This window comes from Hetaerina americana, unplaced genomic scaffold (genome assembly GCF_022747635.1).
Source record: "Hetaerina americana unplaced genomic scaffold, ioHetAmer1.1.p SCAF_11, whole genome shotgun sequence".
In the NCBI taxonomy this organism is placed as follows: domain Eukaryota; kingdom Metazoa; phylum Arthropoda; class Insecta; order Odonata; family Calopterygidae; genus Hetaerina; species Hetaerina americana.
The window spans coordinates 39,270,163-39,296,748 of NW_027286181.1; the positions used below are offsets into that span (position 1 = coordinate 39,270,163).

General features: G+C 35.4%; 1 protein-coding gene across 6 annotated transcripts in view; it reads right to left on the reverse strand.

Annotated features, from left to right (window-relative positions):
- Positions 1-403: 403 nt before the first annotated feature.
- LOC139701040 (sentrin-specific protease 6-like) overlaps positions 404-26,586 on the reverse strand; it is a 64,370-nt gene continuing 38,187 nt past the window's right edge. For 5 of the 6 annotated variants that reach the window (XM_071599608.1, XM_071599606.1, XM_071599603.1 and 2 more), the window contains 12 exons: positions 25,784-26,026; positions 25,489-25,662; positions 25,149-25,325; positions 24,776-24,927; positions 24,601-24,677; positions 21,512-21,628; positions 19,164-19,397; positions 17,263-17,381; positions 15,444-15,964; positions 6,385-6,509; positions 4,937-5,156; positions 404-2,224 (listed from right to left, as the gene is read on the reverse strand). In XM_071599608.1, coding sequence (XP_071455709.1) covers positions 1,445-2,224; positions 4,937-5,156; positions 6,385-6,509; positions 15,444-15,964; positions 17,263-17,381; positions 19,164-19,397; positions 21,512-21,628; positions 24,601-24,677; positions 24,776-24,927; positions 25,149-25,325; positions 25,489-25,662; positions 25,784-26,026 — 2,939 coding nt within the window. In that variant the 3' untranslated portion in view covers positions 404-1,444. The remainder of the gene's footprint in view (positions 2,225-4,936; positions 5,157-6,384; positions 6,510-15,443; positions 15,965-17,262; positions 17,382-19,163; positions 19,398-21,511; positions 21,629-24,600; positions 24,678-24,775; positions 24,928-25,148; positions 25,326-25,488; positions 25,663-25,783; positions 26,027-26,586) is intronic. The other variant, XM_071599605.1, reaches the window with a different exon arrangement.

The window sequence follows — 26,586 nt, forward strand, 5'->3', positions numbered from 1 at the left end:
TCCAAGACAGGACTGAATTTTAAAATTAGCAGGTGAACATGTTAATCATCAAATTAACATAGTTGGCATTTTAGGTAAAACAGATTTTACGAATAACAGAAAATAGATACGAATATTAAAAGGTCATTATAAATTTTGGATTTTAATATAAGAATCTTAAACCCTTACAAAGGTATGGCAGAAACATAATTTGACTAAAGAAAATGTAAATTGTTCCATTATATATGACTTACATATTAAATAACATTTGATACTATGCACTCCTAATTCCATTCATAGTCATTCTTACTGTGAAAATTCATCAACTACTGAGATTCCCAACATTATCCTGACATTCCTCCTCATTTCCTACAAATTTCATTTTCATTATTGTTTAACACTACCTGTAATAATATCAGAACCGTGAACGCATGGAATAAAGAACTTTATTCTAAATCACATGTATCAACTGTAGCATCAAAATACAGTAGGTAGCATCCAAGTCATTACTACGCAACCAAAAGTACATGTATGAATAAACAAATCTACAAACACAGCCTGCCGCCATCCATTTTCAATCAACATCTAATTCTTCATCACAAAAATACAACTTAATATTAAATGCTAAAACTGACTGTAAAAGAAAGTCATTTCAAGGGCACGACAATAATGATCAAAAAGTATAATAAGTAGACAGCAATTTGATCAATATTTAGACACCCTAAAGTAATTAAGTCATATGAGCCCAATGTGGGTCAGATTTCATGCTGCGCTTTTATTAAACACATACTTACCTAAAGTCCAACCTAACTCATCAGTTCATGGGAGTAATGGAAGTGGAACTTTTATAGGTATACAATTTTTTTGGAAAGATGTGACAGATACACCAATCTATTCAGTACAGCTACCAAACACAACAGAAACGTACACACTTGTCATACATTTGCTCTTATCAAATAATTCATCATACCAAATTCCTGTCCAACTACAAACTTAATCAAGCTTTATAAAAACAAAAATGACACCCTATTATAGATCCAGTGCCTGCCTTGAAAAATACACCTTAGTCATTCACTTCACCATAATTTCATAAGCTGATGAAAACTTTCTCTTGAATGTCACAGTTCACTCAAACTAATCATTTCGTCTAGATCAATTCTTCATTGCATGTCAAAAAGAAAATCAGACCTTGTAATATGAAACATACATAAGCAAAAATGTAGTTATCTCCTCAGATGAGTTATTCAGTAACTGACTATGATCCATGTTACACGATTCGGCCCGAAACAGGATTCAACCACATCTTACCGTAAAGTTCAGTGGGGAAATTTGAGGAAAATAAAGTGATTTGTGCATAGTTGCAGAACACCAACACATTAAACCACATATCATGAATAAATATGGACATGACAATTAAATGATATCTCAAGTCGATTCTCCAAAAAAAAAGTTAACCACTTTTCCCTTAAGATTTGAGTTTCTTGCCTGCAGACTCTAGTTCACACTTCTCCTTACTCCTAGATCCATCACCTGATTCTTCTTGATGTATTGACTTTCGTTTGCTAGCCAGTGCTTGGTAAGACCTTACCACTGGGTTGGCCTGCTTCCGCTTCACCTCTTCCTCTGCCTCCTTGTCTTCATCGTCCACCTCCATTTCCTCATCATCGGCCCCATCCTCCAGCTCTCCCTCCTCCAAACCCTCAGCTTCCTTTGATGGCATCAGATCCTTCGCCTCACACTCCTCCTTCACTCTCTCCATGAGTTCTCCTCCACTTCTATCCAACACCCTTTCTAACACCCCACCAGCCACCCTGTCCTCCGTCATCTCACTGAACACATGCTCCATCCTTATTGGCTCACCCCCACTAATTGTACCTATTGTCTCAAGCACAACCTTCACCTGGTCACCCACCTTGCGCACTGACACATACCTCATACCACTTGGACCTCTGATTCCACTTTGATCTGCCTTCACAACCAGCTGGCCCTGTTCCTGTGCAGTCTTTAAAATCTCACCAATATCCCCAGTAGCCAATACCTTTGTCCCTTCCTCCTCATCAGGGAGGAAGTTTGTCCGGCTCAACGGAGACGGAAGGATGATCTTTGGAAGCTTTAAGGTGATATTTTGCTCCTTCATTAGCTGAATTATCAACTCATGTATTGCCTCCCTTTTCCTGTTCACCACCTCTTCTGGAAACCATTGTGTTAGGGAGCGTATTGGAATGCGATAATCTTTAACAGGGTTCTAGAAGTAAGGAAAAGAGAATTAAAAATTATTTTTTGGTAATCAAAAACTGAAGAAACCAGAATTAAATAAAGGTTAAAAGCATCACATGCCTTCAAAATTAATTACAGATATCAAACCAACAGTCTTTAATCTTTGGGGTATTGGATTGCATGTTCCTTTCCTTGTATGGACTGTTTTCTGCGGAAGTTTTGGTCAAATACAATCCACAAATCTATAACCTATAATCTATAACATATTTCAAACTAGATTTGACAATGAAGCTTAACACTTTTAACGTTATGCCAACATTTAATTTTTTTGCATGACTGAGATTCCTCAATTTGTATTGCAATGATTCACAGATTTACTAAGTGAACTATTAAAACTTAATGACCAATGAAACAAAAATGTAATCACTTAAATCATTATACAAAATCTAATGACAATCACTAATCAGTCACTGGCTAGGTGTATATATAGTAGTGATACCATTTTGGCATATATAATTTCAAAATCTATTACTGCCATTCAATACAAATGTTCATTTTGGTCCATGCAATCAAATTAGTTCTTTTATGAATAGACTCAGCCACTCATTTTTTCAGAAAGCATTGAAACATATGCACATGTTTGACTTCACCAACAAATCTCACACAATTACAAACATTTATGCATCATAAAAATGTCATATAACAAACTTTCAAAAAAAATGTATCGCCAAAGTCAATGTATTCCTATTTATTTATAGCAGCCTCAGGGAGAGCAGTTTTTGACTTTATGCAATAGAAACACATTTTTCTTGAGATCCCTTCCCTATGAAGTAATCAATAGCCATAGCTGGCAATAGCATAGCTGGCACTTTTCAGTGAGAGAAAATAGGTTGAGCCACTGTGTAGAAACAGTAACCCTCACTGCTGAAGACGTCGTCAGTAAAAAACGAAACATTGGGCCACACAATGCTCCTAACAGGGCAACAATCAAAACCCATTTTAGACAAAAATAACAAATTCAAATTGGAAAAGTTCAACATTTTACAACCACTGAAATACAACAATGACAAAATAATTTTATTTACAGGGAACACAATACATCAGCATTTAATTAGCAAAGTTTTTGAGTCATATATAATTCATACTAGCTTCAAAAAAAAGGGTAAAGAATACTCTGGAAAGCAAAAAAATGATCGAAGAAAAGAGTCATATCTTTGGTACATTTGAATAGTATTGATACTATTCTACCCATAGTCCATGAAAATAGGCCAGATTACCCAGTATGCCTTCCATCAATTTTCAAAAAACGTTGACATTTTTTTAGCCTGTCCATACCAGAATAAGAGGATAAAGTGTGTAAAGGAAAATCATAAAACTAGAAATTATTGCCTTTAAAATACACTATTTAATCAAGGACTTGGTGTTCCAATAACTGGAGTTTCTGCTTGACAATCATGAGCTCAAATAATAGAAAAATCCAAGGAAAAGTTGGAAAATTCTATCTGGTTAACTTTAAGCATGCATTAGCCAAAATAAAAAGTTTAATTCCCAGTTCTGCCATATCATAATCAATTCTAACATATCTTCTGTGAGTAAAAGATGAAAATACTTTCTAGGATTTCCTCCTAGACCTAAGACTGTTTTGATTTGAGCCACCAATAAAGGGAAACTTAATAATAGACGCCGTGCATCAAGTCAAATTTAAAGTCTATGTTGTAGCATCATACAGTCTGCCCAAAAAAAACACAAACTGAGGCCATAAAAACTTTATTTTACAAAATTTAGTCTACATTGATTTTTTCCCCTTTAAAGTAGTCTCCATTTGTTGCTATGAACTTATTCCATCTTCTTTTCCACTGTTTAAAGCACCCTTGAAATTCCTTGGCAGTTAGGCTTTTTAATTTCCTCGTCGATTCTTGCTTTATTGTGTCCACATCTTCCCATAAATGTCTCCTCATCACATTTTTGCATTTTTGGAATAGGAAAAAGTCGCAGGGGGCAAGGTCTGGGGAATAAGGAATATGATCAAGGATGGTGATTGAATTTAATTTCAGAAACAGGCGAACAATCAATGTTGAATGTGCTGGTGCATTGTCATGGTGAAGGATCCAGCCATCATGTTCGGTTAACATAGTGTGCACAGTTGATTTTCCTGAATTAAGCTCATCCGCTATCATTCGAAGAGTTTTTGGACGATTGGTGAGGACAAGGGACAACACACAATCAATTTTGTCATCAACACAGATGGTTTAAGGGCGTCCCGGCCTTGCATCATCCGTGGTGTCTTGTCGGCCATCGTTAAAATGCTTGATCCACTTGAAAACGGATGCTTTCTTCAGAGTATTATCGCCGTAAACAGCTGTCAGCATTTCAGTAATTTCTTGATAACTTTTACCGCACTTCACCAGGATTCGTTACGCCCTGATTTCGTCAATTTCTATTTTCGACAAATGGTAAAAACAAGGACAACGGAAACTAACATATGTCCTAAATCCTTAATGTGTACAGAAGAATAACAAAAACATATTCAGCACTTCACTTTTGAGGATAAGTATTACAGTGGCCTCCCTTCAGATTAATTACCCCATAAGATTTTATAGTTCAACTCTTAATTAGCAATAACTCACCAAGCTCCCCATCAAAATGCCAGAATAATGTTATAATACAAATAACCACTCAGCCCTTAAATCAATCATTTGCAAAGAAATTTATATATTTGCTAAATTTCAAATATGCTCACCTCAAAGAAGCTTTCAACATACTGGAGAACATAAAGCCCACAGTCAACAAAATTTGTTTGCTGAGGAACTCTTGGGCAAGCACCTTTTATTGTATCCTTTGAAAACTCACGTTCTGTACCTTTCTTGACCTTATATTCTATTCTAAGGTAGTCACGAAGAGTTGCAACAACCCTAGAGCGACTTGAGCCAGCCAGAGAGTCAAAAATTAAAATGCAAGGCCTGAAAAGAAACATATCAGAAAATTATCACAATATAACATCTTTGTTCAACATTTACTCTATATTAAAACCTGAAAAACGAAACAGTAAATCCAACTATTTAATTCTACTTCCTTGAAATAACAAGCAGGCAAACATTGGGATCATGATAGGTAAAATCCCTGATACACTAAGGAGTTGATTGGCAACTTATCAATTTTTACAAAAAGGAATGAAAATATGAAAGGTAGGTCATGTCTGCATGTTCAAAATAACTATCAATATAGCTGTTGTAGCAACTCTGAAATAATATCAACATCTTTTGAGCAGTATGTCATTTATCAATAATTAACTAAATTATTAATAATTTCATCAATAACGTATTTAATGTCTGAAGAAAACATAAAAATTACACAATTTAAAGCAAACACTAATGCAAGTGACACTGTCAAAAGGATTGAATTGACAGATGAAAATCAAGAAAGCAGATACTCAATCCAAGTATTGAACCTAGCAATGATAAAGTAGCAATCATTTTACTACAACAAAACTAGAAGGAAATGATTAAAATGAAACATCTTCCTCCTGATATCATAAATGAAATTTAGGCATGTGAGGAAAGCAAAGCACCACAAAACAATGGGGAGACATCAGTAAAAAGAAAGATTTTTCTTCAATTTATCTTGTCTGGCTTTTTACACAATTTTTAATAATATGTTTACAACTACATAAAAGTGCCTGTGCATCAAAGAAATATTGAAGAGGTCAAATATGTGGGTTGTCCCCAACCTCCTTAGAAATCCCAGAGATGGCACTCTTAGTGTGGGAAAAGGTTTGCTAAAATTTTCCTAAAACACTGATTTTTTAAAAGCCATGTTTGCGTGCTAAAATATAATGGGTGGTCTTTTCATTTATGAAGACATCTGAACATTCTACTGTTCTGGAGGGGAGCGGTATTGCAGGATGTAAGGTAGGCAGGATAAGGTAGGCAAAATTTATTATCCTCTACATACCATATCCATCCAATGTACATATCAGTTTGTTTCACTTATCATCTTTCACCTATTCAATCTATAAATTATAAAATTGCTCCTAGTTCTGGAAGAATATATCTAAAATTCTTCTCAGGAGAACACAAAATGTTAAAAGTTTCACACCTAATTTGTCCTTACTTCTTTTACTCAGCTGCATTTATGCATGGGTATTTTATGGTAAAAAGAAGATAAATTTCAGAGATTGTAGCCACTTACTGCTTAATAGGCTCACTCTGGGAACAATACTCAATGTTCGAATCTTCAGCTTCTTTATCATCTGCTGCCTGAGCTACACTTGGCTTTGAATTCTCATCAGCTTCAGTTTTGATTGGGCTGGAAGACTAGAAAATTGAAAAGAAACAATGAATTATTATAATCTCACAAATAGATGATTTAGAGCAATGAGTGGCTAAATTAACAGACAAAGAATCGTTTCTACATACATGCTAAGTAAATACTAGAGCAGTCCAGAAAGTAACTTACGTTTTTAAATACAATATGAACCTAATAACAAGCAAAAAAGCTTAATTATATATATTTATTTATCACAATGATACACAAAATTTTCAATTCTATCTTGGAAGAGATCTGCCGCCTTACATCTTAACCAGTTGCTTACACCAGCATGCAATTCGGCATCACTGTCAAAGCACTGCATTACAAGCCACATCTATCAAGAGATCTGTAATCGTAATTCAGTGATTTCTCATGAATTTTTTCATTGATTTTCACCATCAGTTCACCTGTCACAAGGCTAGGCAGGCCAATGTGGCTCTTGTCGTGAACATTGGTGCAGCCATTTTTAAACAATGCACCTCTGCCTCACTCTGCTTTCATTCATTTTTCTATCTCCATAGACTTTACCATGTTGCCTATTAATTTCTATTGGCTTGTGGTTTTCTACCAGTAAAAATCTAATCACAGATCGCACTTCATAACTCATGAGATTTTCTATTGCAGTGCAAATCTCAACAGTTCACAGTGAGCGAAGTAGAAGAACCACAGTCTGCACACTAACGGCGATCTCAACTGTAATCTCTTAGTTGACTCCCCTCACAGATCAGAATTGTTGAATCTGTTCAAAACTTATGGCATGGAATGTTTTGACAATAATCCTACCAGAGTCACTCCCACATCTGCCACCCTAATTGATTACGCTGTGACCAACTTTAACCATGAAAAAGTAGTCACAACTGTTTGCGACCTAGGTATAACAGACCATTGCATGGTGAAAATAAGTATCGATACTAACCAACCAATGGATAGTCCAAATGATAAAACTTACCCAAGGCGGTCTCTCACTCATGGAAATATGCAGCATTTTCTGCTCCTTCTTCAGTCCCAAAACTGGGACAATGTCTATGACCTTAAGTCAGTAGATGAAGGTTTCAATTACTTTTATTCAATTTTCAAACACAATTTTGAAATGTGTTTCCCAGTAACACATCATAAAATATTTCATAGAACTAAATGTAAGCCATGGCTAACTGATGAGATCCGTTATTACTCAACTATCCTTAAAAAACTTGCTATCTCCAGTAAAAGTTCAAACAATCATGAACAAAGGTTACTCTATAAGGAATTTCAAAAGTATTACCGTAAACTGATTTCTACCACGAAAAGAACCTATAATGATAATAAGTTACTTAATTCCAATAACAAGTCCAAAACTGCATGGGAAATAATTAATGACTGTAGAGGTAAGAAAAATCCACAACTCACTCTCCCAAAACTTTGTAACCCTGAAAATAACACTGCCATTAGCTATTCATCTCTAGCTAATAAATTTAACAAATACTACGTATCAGCTCCTTGCCTAACTACTTCTCCAGCCAATGTGCTTTTAGCAAATGCACCATCGTCAATGTTTGCCAAGCCCTGTTCTGAAACCAATCTAAAAACTATTGTCTCCTCACTCAGAAACAAATCCAGTACTGGCCCAGATGAAATTCCTGGTAAAGTTGTTCATCATTGTTTTGAAGCCATAAAAGCACCCCTTTTATTTTTAATTAATGAATCTTTGATACAAGGGATTTTCCCATCCCAATTAAAAGAATCAAAAGTAGTGCCCATTTATAAAAACCATGGCTGTGTAAATGATTTGAATAACTACAGACCAATAGCCGTCCAAAATACATTTGCTAAAATATTCGAAAAAGCCATGTATATGCAAATAGCATCTTATCTCGAAAAAAACTTCCTACTTTCTAATTCTCAGCATGGATTTAGATCGGAAAGGTCTACCACAACTGCCATATGTCAGGCAATCGACAGCATACTTAATTCATTAGATGCTAAACGCAAAACTCTTGGAATGTTTTTTGACTTGTCAAAGGCTTTTGATAATGTAAACCACAATAGACTACTAATTAAACTCAATAGAATAGGAATTAGAGGAAGTCCTTTAAACTGGTTGAAGTCCTTTATTCATAATCGCACTCAAAAAGTAGTGTTATCAGTTGATGGGTCAAAATATTCATCCGAAGCATACCAAGTTAACAAAGGTGTTCCACAAGGCTCAACCCTTGGGCCACTCCTCTTTCTGATTTACATCAATGACCTACCTAACTGCTTACCAAATAATGATGGAATAATACCAGTGTTGTACGCTGACGACACTAATATAATAATATCAACACAAACATATCCCAGCCTTGTGGAAAAAGCTAAGTCTGTCACACTTGCTATAAACAAGTGGTGTACAGACAACCTTCTAGACTTAAATGTAAATAAAAGTAAAATAGTAAACTTTACACACAATAAGAACATATCAGATGATCTGCTGGTAAAAATCAATGACCTATCAATTGAGCGTGTGACAGAATGCAAATTTCTAGGTATTTCTCTATGTGCAAATATTTCTTGGGATACTCATGTAAAAGCCCTCCAACACAAGCTCAGTTCAACTTGCTACTTATTAAGACACCTGTATGAAACTACAAGTAAAACTGTACTACTCAATTTGTACTATGGGGAAATTTACTCAAATATAACCTACAGTATAATATTATGGGGATCAGCTGCTATTTCTCAAACCATCTTTAAAATGCAAAAGAAAGCTATTAGAATCATCGCCAGGAAACCTTACAATGCTCCATCAAGGCCTATTTTCCATGAATTAAATTTGCTACCTCTCCCATGCATCTACATTATGTTTTTAATTCTATATATAAAAAATAACATCGGCAACTATTCTCTTAACTCTGCCTATCATCATCATTACACCAGAGGCAGGAATGACTTCCATTATGGGAATATAAGAACTAAAGCATTGAAATTAGGACCCAATGAAATGGGCATCAGATTATTTAACAAACTACCCAAAAGTATCAAGGATACACAGGGAACTGCCGTATTCAGGCATAAACTAAAAAGATATCTACAACGCAATATGTTTTACTCGGTTGATGAATATCTCAACAATATTCCCGACCAGTAAGTTCATACTTTTAGTTTCTAGCAATGGTAATGGTCTGATTCATGTTTGTGATCAATGATTTTTCTGAATTTGATATTGTATGTGCATGTTACAGCCGATGTTCATGGGTTTGTACCAAACACTTATGTAACTATGAGCATCTATTCTTTTATGTATCTTAACTGAGCCTGTGTCTTTGCTCCTCATTGACGTGCCTTATATCATGTACATACTTCACCCACCTGGTATTTTTGTATTGTGATCTCTGGGCAAATAAAAAGTAATAATAATAATAATAACACAGCAGGATGCATACGGAGTAAATTGACGTTTAGACACCAAGAAGGGGGTCTAGACCTATCCACCGCCACGCCTGGGACAAAACATTAGTTACTTTCTGGTCAGCCCTCATACAATAATACATTTTTACAAAAATGTATTTTCTATATACATACAAATTCACATGGAATATTAGAGCGGAAAATATCTTGGTAAAAATCATTTTACTTGACCAAGATTTAAACTCACCTCTCCCATTAGCAACAAGTATGTGATGATGTTAGCTCATTTATGACGGTTGATAAGTGTGAAATCTGCTTTTTTGGTTTTCAGTATATATGTTAAACCCACTCAAAATGGGATGGAAATGCTCAAATTAATTTATGGTCCCTGAATTTTTCTCCCCTGCTCTAACAGTGGCATTCAAATTTCTCAACTTCATTTCCTGAGGACACTTCTTTGAAATTATGTCCAATTTGGATAAAAGGTATGATATATCCATACATGTGAGGCACCTTTAGAGAAGAAATATTTGGCTTGAGCACTCATAAACCCGAACTTCCACCAAGCACGCACATATTGTTCAGCTTGATATTTAAAAAATTCTAACTGAACATGGATAAACATTTTACTGATACATTCTTATCAACAAGGGCATCCAATTCTCTCTAAAACCAAATCCAGTCCCCTCAATGATCTCATTGCTGATCTTGAATTTGCAGTTAGCTATCTACCCAAAACCGAGAAAATAATATTTGTAATTCTACCTTCATAAATATTAAGCCCTTTTTTAATTTAAATTAAAACCTTTTCAGCCTCCCACCTAAACAAACCCCTTCCAATGACTATTTCTAAATTATCAAATCCCTCAACTAAAAAACAATTTTAATGTTTAGGTCAGATACAGGTAACTCCATTGCAATCTTTGACAAAGCTGATTACTTAATACAAGTCCAAAATCTTTTCTATTCACGTCTATACACACATATCCAAATAAATAAATGAGATGGTCTCATAAAGCTAACGCAACAATCAAGTTTTATTCCAACCCTATAAATAAAAAATTAAAATTCTTCCCTAATATCGCAAATTCTTCCATCTCAAAAATCATTTTCCCAAAATTTATTAACAATGCTGAATATTTACAAGAGTTTCTGTACTAAACTCACCACCTAATCCATTACAAGTTTATTAGTTTCAGAAGACAATGCATTTAAGTTTCTCCAGCACATTAACTGTTAAAAATTACAAAGACCTATCCCTGCAACTAAATGTAATGTTTAACCCCTCAAGCAGGTATAGCCTTTGTATAATAATAGTATAATATTCAAATGCCTGGGCCCCACTCGTGGTATTTAATTTTTTTTAATCTCCCCCTGTTGCAACATTGTTGAAAATAATTTATATCTTTTAAAATGTTTTACCTAAAATTTTAAAAAACTTTACCTCATGTTACATTGCATATAATATTTGATAAAAAATTTACTTACGTTACAATTTATTTTTTCACTTCTGTATTCGCCTTGAAGTTTCGTACCTCCGTTCTAAAAGTTCAGTTTTGTGTGATATAATTTGAAACAATCCCCTAAAATACAGGCCTGCATTGCAGTCTGGGCACCAATACATTGTATCCCTCCTTTAACCTTGTGCGGAGCACACCAGACATCTTCTTTGGGGCCTGGACTTCTTCCCAGTCAGCCGTATCTTTTCAACGAAGTGCCTCTCGACCAATCTTCCTCACTTGAACTTGCACCATCACATCCAATACTCACTTTTCTTTCTCAGTCCATGTGTTCAACTAAATTCTCAATATTATCTCAAAAAAAAAGCTTATCCCTCTTGGAATCCATTACGGGGGTTATAAACAAGGCTTTTTAATTTCTCTTTCTCAAGAAAGAAATCTAACAACTGAGACTATAGACAGTAGTGAGGCCTTTTACCCTTGCAACTGTGAACAGGACCTGAGGACAAAGTGTAAATGCAAAGAACTCGCTTATTTCATAACAATGGACTTGATAGATTTGTCTTCCTTATAGAGTGCCTTTTAATGAAGCCAAAACAAAACGATTAGCAAAACTCATTATCTAAGAGACCTAGGGCAGCCAATTATTTTTTAAAAATTCAATGGCGCTGCAGTAAAAATTCAAAACCGAGGGAGCGGAGTGGGGTGCATACGTTGATCCGCAGATAAGGCCTGGCGACTGCGACAACGTATCACACACTGAGAACCCCACTGAGGGGTTAAAGACAAATATCTTCACCTCTTTTGCCATTAAAAAATTATTCCACAGCATCCCTTTTCATTAACAAATTAGCTAACTATAGTCTAAGGGTCAATCCCTCCCAAAAATGATTTAATTTAGCCTGCATGATGTTATCCTAGTGAATTTATGATTAAATAGTGTCTGCAAATGTGAAAAGCTAATTAATTATTCCTCAACAAAAAAGGTAGCAACTTCTCATCTGAAGCAATGACTTGGCTCTAGCACCTTTAGGAAGGCTTACAATGGTTTTAGGAAAATTCGACAACCAACATAATATCATTTGAAGGGGGAAGGATGGCAGAGCGCAATAAATGCAGCAGGTGAAAGGGTAGTTTAAAGTAGTCATCACATCGATGGAATTTTTACACTAAGCAACAAAATCTCAAAAAACATCACAGAAGCCTATAAATAAGTTACATTCTCACGTTATCATAGAGAAATATTCATGATCATCATCACAGTAGTAGTAATTTACTTTACTAGCCTAAATCTGAAGTAGGATGGCATAATAAAGCAAGAGCTGTGGCATAATACAGAAAGGACAAGGTTGTTGATGAATTTAACCTGGGGTGTATGATGGAGGGGAAGGTTAGAAAAGACCAAACAATACGTGATGTACTAAATAAGGAAAATCCCCTAACATTTTATGATCATGTAAGTGTAATATATGCCATTATACCCCAATTTAAACCATGCACTGCTGTTTCACAAGTCTGTACTTAGTCACAAGAACACCAAGATGGAAAGGTGAAAATATTAATCAACATGGCCACCACACTGAAGTCACGCGCTCCTCTCTCTCTTGTCTGTTTCTATCTCTTTGGGCTAAGTTCGACCCTTTTTGTGCTTTTTTCTGTCCGTGTGGGTGTGAGTTTATATAACGAATTTCCCCAGTTAAAAGTGGACCCTGTTCCCATCAGCTATTTCAGCTACAGAAAATTTAGATTTTCCGGCTTCGCCTCGTGTTCGCCTCGCATAGAAGACTTTGTTCCTCTAGTTAAGCCCAAGACAAAAAAATTCCCCTCATGGTTTAAACAGGATACCATACATGTCCTGGGTAACAAAAATCGCACTCAGTATCTCCATAAGGCAGTCCCTAATGTGGAAATGCACCGGTCATACGTTGATCTCCGCCAATATTCCAAATTCCTCATTCGCCGTGACTATGAAAACCACGCTCAGACTGTTTCCTCCAGCCCCAAAAAATTCTGGTCCTTCATCAATCAGTGCCATAATCGTCCTCAATTTCCCGAAGCACTCTCCTATGGCACCAAAAATGCCGCGGGATCAGAGAGACCCAACCTCTATCTAAATTTTTTTTCCGATTGCCTGCAGCCTGCTTCTAACCTCAGTATTACCTCTTTCCATTCCCTCCTTCCTAAAATAAACCATTCCCTATCCCACTTACAGACAGACTCCCGGGAAGTCTTTCAATACCTATGCAAAATACCCCCCCACCGCTCACCTGGCCCAGATGCTCTCAGTCCTAAATTTATACGCAATTGCGCTTCATCCCTCTCACAACCTTTAGCCATCTTGTTTAATCGCTGTTTTTCCCTAGGAACCTTCCCTCCTCAATGGAAATGCGCTAATATCATTCCAATACATAAAACTGGTCCCAAGAATGATGTTTCAAACTATCGCCCTATATCATTGCTTCCAATCCTGTCTTCCGTTTGTGAACGCATTATTCTCAACAGGATTAATTATTTCACCTCTCCCTTTTTATCTTCTCAGCAGCATGGTTTCCTCCCAAGCAGATCATGCCTGACAAATCTCACTGTCTTTCAGCACCACGCCGTCATGGCAATAGAAAAATCAAGTCAACTTGATGCCATCTACCTTAACTTCTCCAAGGCTTTCGACGCCCTGCATCATCAACTCCTCCTTGATAAACTCAGCCAACAGTTCGGCATTCATGGTATGTTCCTTAGCCTTCTCTCTACCTTTCTCACCCACAGAACCCAGCGTGTGATACTCTCGGATGCTTCTTCCTCTTGGTCTCCTGTCACGTCTGGGGTTCCCCAGGGCAGTGTCCTTGGGCCATATCTTTTCAATTTATTCGTTAATGATCTTCCTTCCCAACTCCTTTCCTCCCAGGTCCATACACTTCTCTACGCTGATGATTGCATGATCTACCAGCAAATCAATAAAATTTCTGACTGTACTCACCTTCAACTTGCCTTACATAAAATTTCCCTATGGTGTGATACCTGGAAGCTTAACTTAAACCCTGGAAAATGCAACATCATGACTCTTGCTCTTAAAAAAAACCCCTTGATGTTTAACTACTCAATTAATTCAACTCCCTTATATCGAGTAACAACCATTAAAGACCTTGGCGTTTTAATTGACCAGAAACTAAATTACTCCGACCACATACAGACTTTAAAAAATAAAGCAATGTCCCTACTAGGCCTTCTTTACCGCTTCACAGAAATTAAAGAACCAATTGCACTCCATTCATACTTCTCAATAATTGTCCTTCCCATCATATCATATTGCTCCCCCATTTGGTCCACCTCATCCCCAAATAACCTTAAATCCCTTGATTGCATCTCTCACTTCTTTGCCAAAATAGTCAAACACACGAGTCCCACATTACCGCAATATGTCCTTAAATGCTGTTCTGTCTTCCCTATCCAGTTCTAGTCCCCAAAGCTGCAGACTTAAAGCTGATTTAAAACTCCTCTACAACACCCAAAACTCGGCTATTGATTGCCCTGAACTGCTATCTTTCTTCAACTTCAGGATACCAACCCGATCCACCTGCACTCACTCCCTACTCCATCTGCCTATTCCTAGAATATCTCTCACCAAGCCCTCACTGTTACTTCGCCTCTCCTCCCTTCTAAATTCACTCCCTCACACTGTCGACCCCTTTAACTTATCATGCAACAACTTCACCACCCAAGCTTTATCCCACCTTTCAGTAAATTAAAATTTTCCCCGGTCCATGCTTGGTTCTCGTTGTTATTGTTATGCTGTTATTGTCTTTTGTCCTCTTTTATGTTTGTTATATTTTTCACTGTAAAATGGCGCCACTGCTGTATGTGAACAATGTTTTAAAATAAATAAATAAAATAAATAAATATTTGGAATTCAATGATAATGGGTTATGTTGGATTTCAATGGCTGATGGATCCCTTGGCCTGCAATAGTTTTAATTACTCTAACACTGCTGTCTACATATAAAACAATTTCACCTTTCCCAAATGTTCCGCAGGCTTTTGGAAATAAATGATAGTGCTAAACTATTATATGCTCTATCTCTTTCAAGAAGCTGGATACCCTTAATTACTAGCACAACTTACCATTTGGTCATTTTTTCCTTGGCTACACTCCTCCTCCTTGGGTTCAACGTCCTCCTCCCCCTCTTCTTTCACCTTCAAACCTTTCTCCCCATCACCAGCTTCCGCCTCTGGAGCCTCCTCAGATGCATTTTCCTCTTCCTTTTCCTCATTTCCCTCGATATTTCCTTCCCCACTTGATGCCTCATCTCCCCCACTTCCATCCATCCCTTCTTCACTCTCCCTGGGTTGACTTTCTCCACCCCCCTCTGCCGCCCCTTCATCCTCACTTTCACTAGGCATCTGGATATCCTCCTCTTCACCTTCTGCTTCATCTCGGTCAGAGAAGTCATCTCCTCCAAGACCTCCATCTCTTTCCTCAAGGTTGATTGTGGCCACTGGCAAACCAAGAGCACCGCTGCCTGCAGGCCCACTGATTGCTGGTGTTGTGATTGGCGTAATGGTTGTGTTACCAATTTGTATGGGCTTCACAATGCAGGTCTGAGGTATCAATTCTTCCTTCTCCAGTTCTGGCTTTTTTACAACTAAAAGACGAATGAACATTTTACCACATCATTAACACTCCATTATACTGGGTGCGGCAACATAACTTCCTTTAATCATGTGCAAAACGCTTTCAAAAAGGGAAGTTATGCTGCCGCTCCCTGTATAACGATTGGAAAACTCATTTTATATTACGTGTAATATAATCAATATTCATTATTAAGAATTCTACCTTGTGGATTTCTGAGATGCAAAAATCTGCGATTTTTCACTTTTTTTAGAATTGTTCATGAAATCACCAAGGTTAATATCTTTATGATGTAGTAGGATGTCTCGACATTAGCTCTCCATTTCAGTATTCCCAAGAAGTCATCAGTTCTTTGTCCTAACTCAGGTTTTTGCAACTTGAGAATTTTTTTTACAGAAGAACTGGCCTATACCCTCTGTTCACACTACACCAAATGGTTCTACTTGCTCAATCTATTTCCAACCCCCCAACCCCAAACCACCCACTCCCCATCAAGAAACATCAGTTTTTACTCCTATAGCTCTCAACCAACTGGTTTGTGAGAAGGAATGATAGTGAAGGAAAGAGATAAGGGGCAATAAGAGCAGTAGCTGTAGATTAATATAGATTGAGGGGGAAAAGAGCAAGTGAAGGATAGCAGTACCGTGGAGCAACAATACTTGAAGAAAATTTTTTAAATGTGTATCATTGGGATGATGCCAAATACACATGTTGAAAAAAAGGCCAAAACAGTGAGCGTCAATTTTCACCATATTCTAATAAGTTCATAAATTCAAAATAAAAATGTTTATTAAATTTAGTACTTCTCAAGTTAGTATTAATGTTATCACACCCACAAAAACCAAGCTGATACACACAAGAGAGACATTCAAAAAATGGTCAAAACAAGTTTAGGGACTTTGAAGTATGTATTTCGATTGAAATCCCAGAGTAACATATTTTTTACGTTTTGTCTAAAATTCTGTAACTTGGCAGGAATCTTAACTTTAAAATAATAAGTACTCTCATGTATATCAGTTATTTGGTTTGTTAATATAGGATTTAGCCATGAATTTTTATGAATAAATTGACCTTTGGCCTTTAAATTTCAGAATATGCCTAGTTAAGAGATTACTTGATTTAAGTTACACACAAGCAACTTCATCCACAACAAAACAAATGTGGTTCCACGAATTCAAAGGTAATTGATTATATTTTGAAGCAATTTATTTCGTATCATCTAACATTAAAGAAACTAAGTAATAGGATAATAATGCATATTTTAATTGAAACATGATGGGAGGCATAAGTTTCTTATGAGATATGAATTACCTTTACTTTTCTTTGATGGCCTTGGTTGAGCCGGAGGCAATTTGACAGGTACACCATCACTCATCCTGACACAACCCTCAAGGCCAGGAAAGCATATGATGGCCAAAAACCAATGAGCACTGTCCACAATCAAAAAAATCACATTAGAACAATTCAATAGCCCATTATATATCAACACTGGTTCTTGAAAAATACTTGATTTACAAAGCATTAAAATTAATGAAACACCAAAAACAGTTAATACAATAACATAACATAATGGTTGCATTGCAATACGTTAAATATTCTATCGATTTGGTAGATATTTTTGTAGAAATTATATTCTTCACAGGAAAGTATATTATTTATTTTGTGGTTGCATACAGTAAACCTTCATATTTACACATTTTTAAGATGCGATTTTACCAAGATGTGGTTTATCTTTGCCTATCAATTTACAAGATTCAATGGATATAACTGGTAAGTTGAAGTTATAAGTGACATTACAGAAACAAACTTTTGCATTTTATGCCATTTTAATGTAACATGCAGTTGCAAGATTATTGAAGCCAAGTATTATGCAATAAAACCATTAATTTAAAAATGTATATAACGGCAGCATTGCATAAAAGAACATTTTTCTGCATCATTTTCATGTAGCATTAAGTGATAATGTAATCATTCTCAATGGAACGAAAATCAACAAACTCATCAGCTGAGAAGGAAAACGGAGCAAATGGCCATTACACTGGGCTCGAAAATTGAAATCTTGGGCAATATAAATTAAGGTCAAAGAAGCAATATGCTAGGGTTAATGAATTTACAATTCATAACATAGACAAAAATGATGAAAGAATAAGTTTCAGTGATCATTGATTATGGCAGAAAACTACGGCGCATGTGAATAGAGAATAAAACTAGAAGAGTACTGTCAAGAAGCTATCATACGAGACAAGACAATTATAAATAAAATGTTGCGGGAAAAAAAAATCTGGAGTCATTTACCAGTGTTCTTTGTCTGCAAGTTCTATTTGGTTCAAGAGGTTTAAGATAATTTAATTACCATTATGTAAATTAGTGGGGTCAATGACTTTTACTTACCATTAGGATGCTGAAATTTTTACCGGCTTAATTAGAGATATTTAGAAGCCCCAACATACAATACCCTGTATTTAATGCCAATGGAGCCACCTTATCTTGAAAAACAATGTCAGAAAAAATATACATTCCAAAGGACCAGCATAATTAATCAAGGTTGCTAAAGATCTTCTGATTTTATTATTCTATTTCAATACTTTTGGCATAGTTAGGAGTGAACCAATTCTAGTTTACCTTACCAAAAACCCACATGTTTTGAAGATAAAAGACACACCCACCTGTCTCATGGAAATAAAACCAAAGGGGTTGAATTTCCATTGTATTGTTCATAGCCTTGTTTAGATCCTGCAAGGTGGATCAGGTCAAACATTATCTTAAAAAGCAAAACTTGATGACGATTGAAATGTGAAAATGATTTTATTTATTCTTCATAATGTCCCTGGACATGAAACTCCATCACAAAATGTTGACAAAAATTTCACCATTCTGTTTCTCCCACACAAATACAACATCAAGTTTTTCAGTTGACCAAAAAATTAACCCATTTACCTAAATATGAATACAAAATATTTTTCAGCAGGAACGTAATTGCATGCCCATAAAATACATTGCTAAATTAAATGAGCATTAAGTATATGATAGTAATGAGTATAAGATTAAATAATATTATTCAACAACGAAACTATGTATTCTCCATATCATTTGCTTTTCCGATAATGCCATTCCACAAGATGTTGAAGTTTCAAAGAACACACGTCATGCAATGAGAAGGTTTACTGTATTATGGTAAACCTAAATAAGTCAAAGCAGATAATTATTCTCACCTTTCATTAATGGGGATCACAATGAAATCCTTCTCAAATATGTTTACATTCTTGGTCCAGCTCTTCACTCGAGCATGCCTCTTCTCTGCTGGAGATGTTGAGCCATCCATCTCCAAAGGATGGTGTCGTCGAGCTGATCTTATAGGCCGTGTTGTCAAGCGTTTATAGAAAAAGGAACTGAAGACATGTGTCCGGGACTGGTCAACCTCAGACAGGCAACTCTGAGTCAAATACCTATAGAAGAAAAGTCATACAATTCCAGATTCAGATTTTAATTCATTTGGATAACCCATTCATACATGATAAATACTGATTTAAACACAATGTGTTTTAATATTCTTATTCTTAAAATAGCTAGTAGACCAAATAGTGGCAGGTTTGGGGTGGTTTCTGAAAACCATCACCCATCTTTTTGAACTTCTAAAACACTGCTGACCAAAATAAATATCTTTTGCCTGTTATTCAAGCCTTCCTTAGTTCCTCACAGTTTCAATCCCAAATCATAATGTTCAAGATATTTATTGTCTTATTCCTTTATAACATTAGTTTTCGGGGATCGGAATTGGTGCGGTGGCAATCGTACTGGTTTCCCACCCAGAGGGCTCGGGTTCAAATCCCGGCGATGTTGAATATTTTTCAAAGGTATCTCGATCCCTACTTGAGGTGCTTTGTGGAGAGCACTTTGAGTGAGTATGCCGTCCATCGGATGGGACGTTGAGCTGCAGACCCCTTGGCGCCTTTCATAAAGAGTAGGCTAATGCCAACGCCGGGTTTCTCTCCACCCTTCATCCTTTCCTGTCCATCCCCTATGGTGCAAATGACCTCAGCAGTCAGTCGCCTCCCCTAAATACTACTACTACTACAAACATTAGTTTTTTATGTCCAACAAGGATTCATCAAGGCAACTTCCCTTAACAACCTACTGACAATGAAAACCCATATTAATTGCTAAGAAATATTCCTGCTCTGAAAAGAATGGAAACCATCTCAACTACTTAGTGTCTGCAAAGCAAAAGTAAAACTGACAACGACAGCAGCAGCACAGAAGATTACCAAATTAGCTATAATTGGAAATTGAAATTTTAGGACAATGTTGACGTGAGGAAAATTGGAGTATATAAAGCGAGAGATTGAAAGAGGATGCACACATATTTTAGGTCTATAAGAGGTGAAAGGGAAGGATAGTTGGTATTACTCGAGTGATTACAGGAGTAGATTAATACACAGCGGAGGGGAGGAGATTCAATGAGGGGTTGCCATAATATTGAATAAAAAGGTAGGAAAAAGTGTAGTCAACATGAAGCAAGCAATGAGTGGAGTAATAAATATACAGTGGAGGGGACCAGCTTAGCGTTAGCCTACTCTTAATGACAGGTGCCAAGGGGTCCACAGTTTAACATACCATTCGACAGATGGCAAACTCAAAAAGCTCTCCACAAAGCACCTCATGTAGGGATCGTGATACCACTGAAAAAGACCTGCCAACTCCAGGATTGAAACCAGGGCCCTCTTCATGGGAAGCCAGTACATTAGCCACTGCACCACCCTGATCCCCAAACGCTCTTAATCTGACATCCAAGTATGGTTTGGGATGCCATTTAAATTTCATTGTTACTAGATGTTGAACCCTAGTCCATTGGAGCCATAAGTCAACACATCAAATTCCTAAACAATTAAATGATACATGAACTTATGTAAGAAACCAATATGGACTAGCATTATTAAGGAGTAGCCTACATCCCAGAAAAACAACTGGAGAGCTTGATTAAATGGTTTCCCTTTATTTATCTAATTATCACATTTCCCTATTATTTATGCATGAAAAATTTACTACATACAGATTCTTATTATGGCAATTATTCCAAAGGCCCTTTCCACATGGATCCATGCCAAAACAACAAGATAAAATATATATTACCATAAGTATTATAAGCAAATTAAAAATAAATCAAGCTATCAACGTAATGCCATTTATTAATGTAATATAGTTATATTTTTTGGTTTTTATTTTAGCCACTCAAATAGGAACACACTCATTTATTTCAAATTAATCACAATCAACAAGTGAAAATGAAGTTTGTTTGCTCAGATGCCCACTTTTTATAGAGTTTTAGCCTTACAAACTTTAAGATATTCAGAAATTTACATAGACATTTAAGGAGCCAATGAAGCTAATTTGTCACACCTCTTCTCCAAATGCCACCCTGAAGATGACCTATGCTAATGGTAATACGGTCCATAGTAATACATACGGCCTAACTGGGTTCCACAACTTTATTTACAAGCGCCCTAATCAAGAGCAAATTTAAAATTTTTAATTAAGCTTCCTCATGTACACAATCACTTACTTGAGGTAAAAGTCAATGATGACATCATTTAGGAACTGATCTTCTCCCAGGCACAAGTAATCTTCAGGGTTGATGGTGATACCACCTTTTGCCGGAGGGGGAGGGTAGATAAGAATCCTAAAAAGAAAAAAATGTAAGAAACAAGTATAATATTTAAATTAATAAATAAGTAATGAACCCCAAATAACAATTCCAGTTTTTTCTTATGCTGTTGCTGTGATCGGCAAGCAAGGATATTACAAACAATTAAATTACATTAACTCATTTCCATTGACAAATTCTTATTTCTACTAATATTACAACATATCTTTATTTATAAGTAAACTTTAATTCCTTCATTTGATGCAAAACTCCACTGTGATCTCATTCATGCTCCTTGATTATTTTTACAGCTTCATTTCAATGAATGAGAAGACTGACTCGTCCAACTCGTTGGGGAAATGGAATCATTTCTAGCAGGGTCTTTATTCCCATGAGTATGATTTTTTATTACTCTTATGGTAATGGCTTTAATTTGGGAGTTTGGCTTGGAATATTTACATCATAAAAGGCTATAGGGGAAAATCTTTCGCAACAAATAACTGCCAAGTATAACCCTAAGTTCAGTTAGCCCATAAAAACTGGCACTCCAGCAAGTATTACAGGAAACAAGTGACATTTATTCAAGCTACTATTACAACTGCAACTTAAAATCTATGGAAAAAACAAAAGCTTATCCTAAGCTAAATCCATTTTTTAAATCAATTATCAAGTGTTTTTAGCATTATGAGATGCCACATAACAAAGGCAAGTATTGAGGCAAAATCCTTTCATCACCTGAACATGACATTATGCATACTTTTGAATATAAATTTTGGAAATGGACCCGATTTTTTTTTAGGTTTTCATCTGGACTTGCTAAGGATTCGCCAATCATCAAATGGGAAAATTCAGAAGTTTGACCATAAATGCTTCATACTGAACAATGGCTTTGATTACCCCAGTTTGGAGTAGACAATGTTGGTTGCAACTAACTTGAAACAAGATGAAGAGGACATTATTTTCATAACATGCCAGGTAAAGAGAGCATTAAGTTGTTAATCACAAATGAAACTAATTTGAACAAAATATTTCCTTCACTACCATACAAAATAGCATCTGAAAAATGGAAAAAAACAGATTGGTTTGTATAGGTCACTATGTATGCTAAGTACAATAATCTTAAGTTGGCATCAGAATCTCTGATTTCAATCAAACTCGAAAAACTTAATAGCCATTCACACCTGACCCTCATGAAATAGTTTTGTAAATAAACAAATTGTGGGGATTTAACATACTATTGAAATGTGGTCTAATTGCCTTCAAAGACCTCATATGATATGATGTAACTCCATTCATACACATGATGAAATTAAAAACAAACGCATTAAACGGATGATAAAACTGTACACACAACAAAAAATCCTTTGAAAAAATTTACATTTATTTTTCGTTGTTTTAACAACAATGAAATCTTTCAAAGACAATTTCTCAAACACCCTTTTTAGAATTTTTCTTCGCAAAATTAAAATGATAAATGAAGCCATTAAATTTAGCATCCTGAAATTTTTGAGCGGCCTACCTTCCACAATGCACAGATAAAGAACAAGATGAGGGAGGTGAAGTGGTCACACTTTCTTCATGATTGTTTTGCTTTTTCACGTAATAACCAATAAAAATTTAAATTGAAATAAAGAGGAGCTATTGAAGAATAAAAAAAGGTTAATCAGAAAATGTTTTCAGTAACTTAAGAATCTCATACCAACGTAAGCCATTCTAATTATTGGATTTTTATCTTCACCAATGGCTTAAGTTATTTTTAATAAATGAATAACACAAAATGTTATAGATAACCACAGTATTCATACCCTAGTCTCGATAATAACCCGAGATGATATGTGAATCATTACCCTGAACTGGCACTGGAAGTGGCTCATTGCAAATCAATATTATGTAGTAGAATTAACTACCTTGTTATAACACTAACTGTAAGTCCTCTACCTTCTAAAAGAGACCAAGAATATCTATCACAGGCAAACCCAAAATAATTACATGGATAGCCACAGAAAAGACAACATTATATTATTTTTTGGATATTCTTCCAATTTATCAAGATAAAATATTTCAATTGCTTAGCAGTCAATTTATTTAAAAATAAAAACAAATTGATTACCTTACTCTATTTTAAGGAGCACAAAGATCATATTTGCTAAATTATACGATACATGGAGATATGTTCTTGGACGGGCTGTTTTATATTACTCAGATGCCTCAAGATCCACAAAGATAAAATTAAATGAATGAATAGTCCTGTAGTACTTGATTTTACATTTTAAAATCAGAAATAGTTTCTTTGAACTTCAATAATGGTAAAAATAAATACAAATGCATTAGCAGGTGCTTGGAATAAGATTTGGTACCCACAGTGATTTTCCCTTATCCTTCCAAACCTGCTACATGTGATACCATACCCAGTCGCACTATAGACATTTTTGCCAGCACATGAGAATGGACTGAGGTAAAAAATACTGAGAGCTATATTGATGTCATTCAAAATTATCGATTTTTATAATTTTTTGATGTAATTCAAAATTATCGATTTTTATAATTTTTTGATGTCATTCAAAATTATCGATTTTTATAATTTTTTGATGTCATTCAAAATTAGTGCTTTTTTATAATTTTCTCAACTTATTCAGAATGTTGGGCCCTTATTAAATGATTTTTTACAATATCAATCAATGACAACCTTTTTCCCTGTTTTTTCCTATATTAAATGACTATCCTGTGTACATAAGGGTATTTGAAAATTTTGAAGTCACCCCATTCTTGGTCTTCCTTCCACTTAATTTCTTTTCCTATAACTCTAATAGGGTGGAAATGTATGGCTAATTGCCTCAGGAGGATTAAAATCAGACTCGTATTCAATATTTTCTCATGCTAACCATGCTTGGCATGTACTAGAACTGTTTTTAATTTCTTATCATATGTGTATGCTGACAGAGAGCGAAAACATAAAGCATATTCCACCCTAAAATCCATAGCACAGAATAACAATGAAAACTACTTACTTTTGAGTATAATCTTTAATAGTCTTTAAACTCATTGTTGGCGATGAGGTAACAGACTTCTTTATCGTTTCCTGGACCTGAGAAATATTTATTCAAATTGAGATCAGGATTTCAAAGAAATATTTTTTAAAACAAATCATACATATTTTATGGTTATAAGTTGAATTGTTCTCACCTCCTTTGGCGATGCCCTAACAAGAATATCATTTGCTTCCTTACTATCAAGTTCTACTAGGAGATCCTTGCCACAAAAGATTGATTTGAGTCTTGCTTTTGTGTCTTCAGTCATGCGTTCTGGTAGAAGGGTGATTCGTTTTTGGGTTTCATCTTCTCATGAAATAAAATTCACACTATGTTAATGACCGAACCATAATTATTAATGAGCCATTGCAACGATGTAATTGTTGGGCAAAAAAACAAGATGTCATGATTAAGGAAGCACATATTAACTACGCTAAAGCATTTTTCATGATTAAATACACAAAATACAATAGCAATCAATTGATGCTTTGCAGGAAGGTACAGTAAAAATTACAACATTATATTACCTAACGCGCAAGGATCATAAAACAGCCCACTTCTAGATGTCATTTTCAGAGAATTACGTATTTTGATACCACACTGATAACTTGTATACAGGAATATCACAGGCATTGCTCGTCCAAAGTGTATTAGTGCCTTAACGACATCTTTCAATGTAAAGGTTATTGAAACTACTTTTGAGCCTGTAATAAAAAAATAGAATGGAAATAACTGGACATTTTATGAGCTCAAAACTTTCAATGATAACAATAAGAATTAACCAACACAATTGCACAATCAATGGCTTAAAAATAATAATAATGCCTTAATAAAAAATACTCAAAAAACAAATTAGAAAATTCTTACTGTCTTCAATATCAGGAACACGAATTCTAATCCCTTGCTTGCAAATAACAACACGATCCTTAGGAATAGCTTTATAAGAGCCAATTCTAACAGTCCTACATGTAAGAAATACAGCACGTTCCTTATCATTGCACTCATCCTCTGTTGCACCATTTTGTGATTCTTGCAATCCTTCTGAAATGAAAGGGAATGCTGAGATTAGCATTATCACACTTTAATTCACTTTTTTACAATACATATGTACTAGCTCATTATTTAAGTAACCATACTTGAAGATCTCAATTTTGGTACAGACCTTCTATTGCTTGAGCTACATTGCGCTCCTCCTCAGGAATGATTTCATTGCATGCATTGTCCTTAATTATGGGTTCCTTCTCAAATGCTGATAAAGATGATAATGGAGGTAACATGTGTTCCATGGTATATGACATCATTCCTCCATTTTCACAATCATAATTATTGACAGAGCTTTCTTTCACGTTGCCATCATTTTTCAAATCAGTTTCCTCATCTTCATCTGAAGAGATGGTTAGTATAACTGTAAACCAAACAAGCAGCATGAATATTATATGGCTTATTGGCATCTGTTAATTCTTTATGGACTTGAAAGCTAATTTTTAATTAAAAAAATTCATTAAAAAAATCAAAGGAAAGGTATGGGTGGTTCACTTGTTATTTTTACATATATTCTTAAATTAGGGAATAAGGGTAACTACTGTTTACTTTAAAAGAAACTGAATTTTTTCAACTTAAAAACTATCAAGTCCAGAAAAACTTACTTCCATTACCATAAATTAAATGAAGCTTTTGCTTCAAAAGATCAGTCCAAAGTGGTTCTATTTTCCTTGCAAGTTAAAAGTATTGGTAACAATTTTTTACAGATATGTACGTGAAGTCCCGAATTCAAACCATCAGTTGTGTGCACATGATTACAGATCATATTTCCATTGATAACATGGCAGCACACACCATTATCACCAAAATTTTGTGACGCGAAAGATCTGTGAAAAACTTGTCCTGAAGGTCTTGATGGACGGCCAAGAGCAGAGTCAAATATCTCCTTGTGAAAACCTTCTGCAACGGCATCACAACAATTCC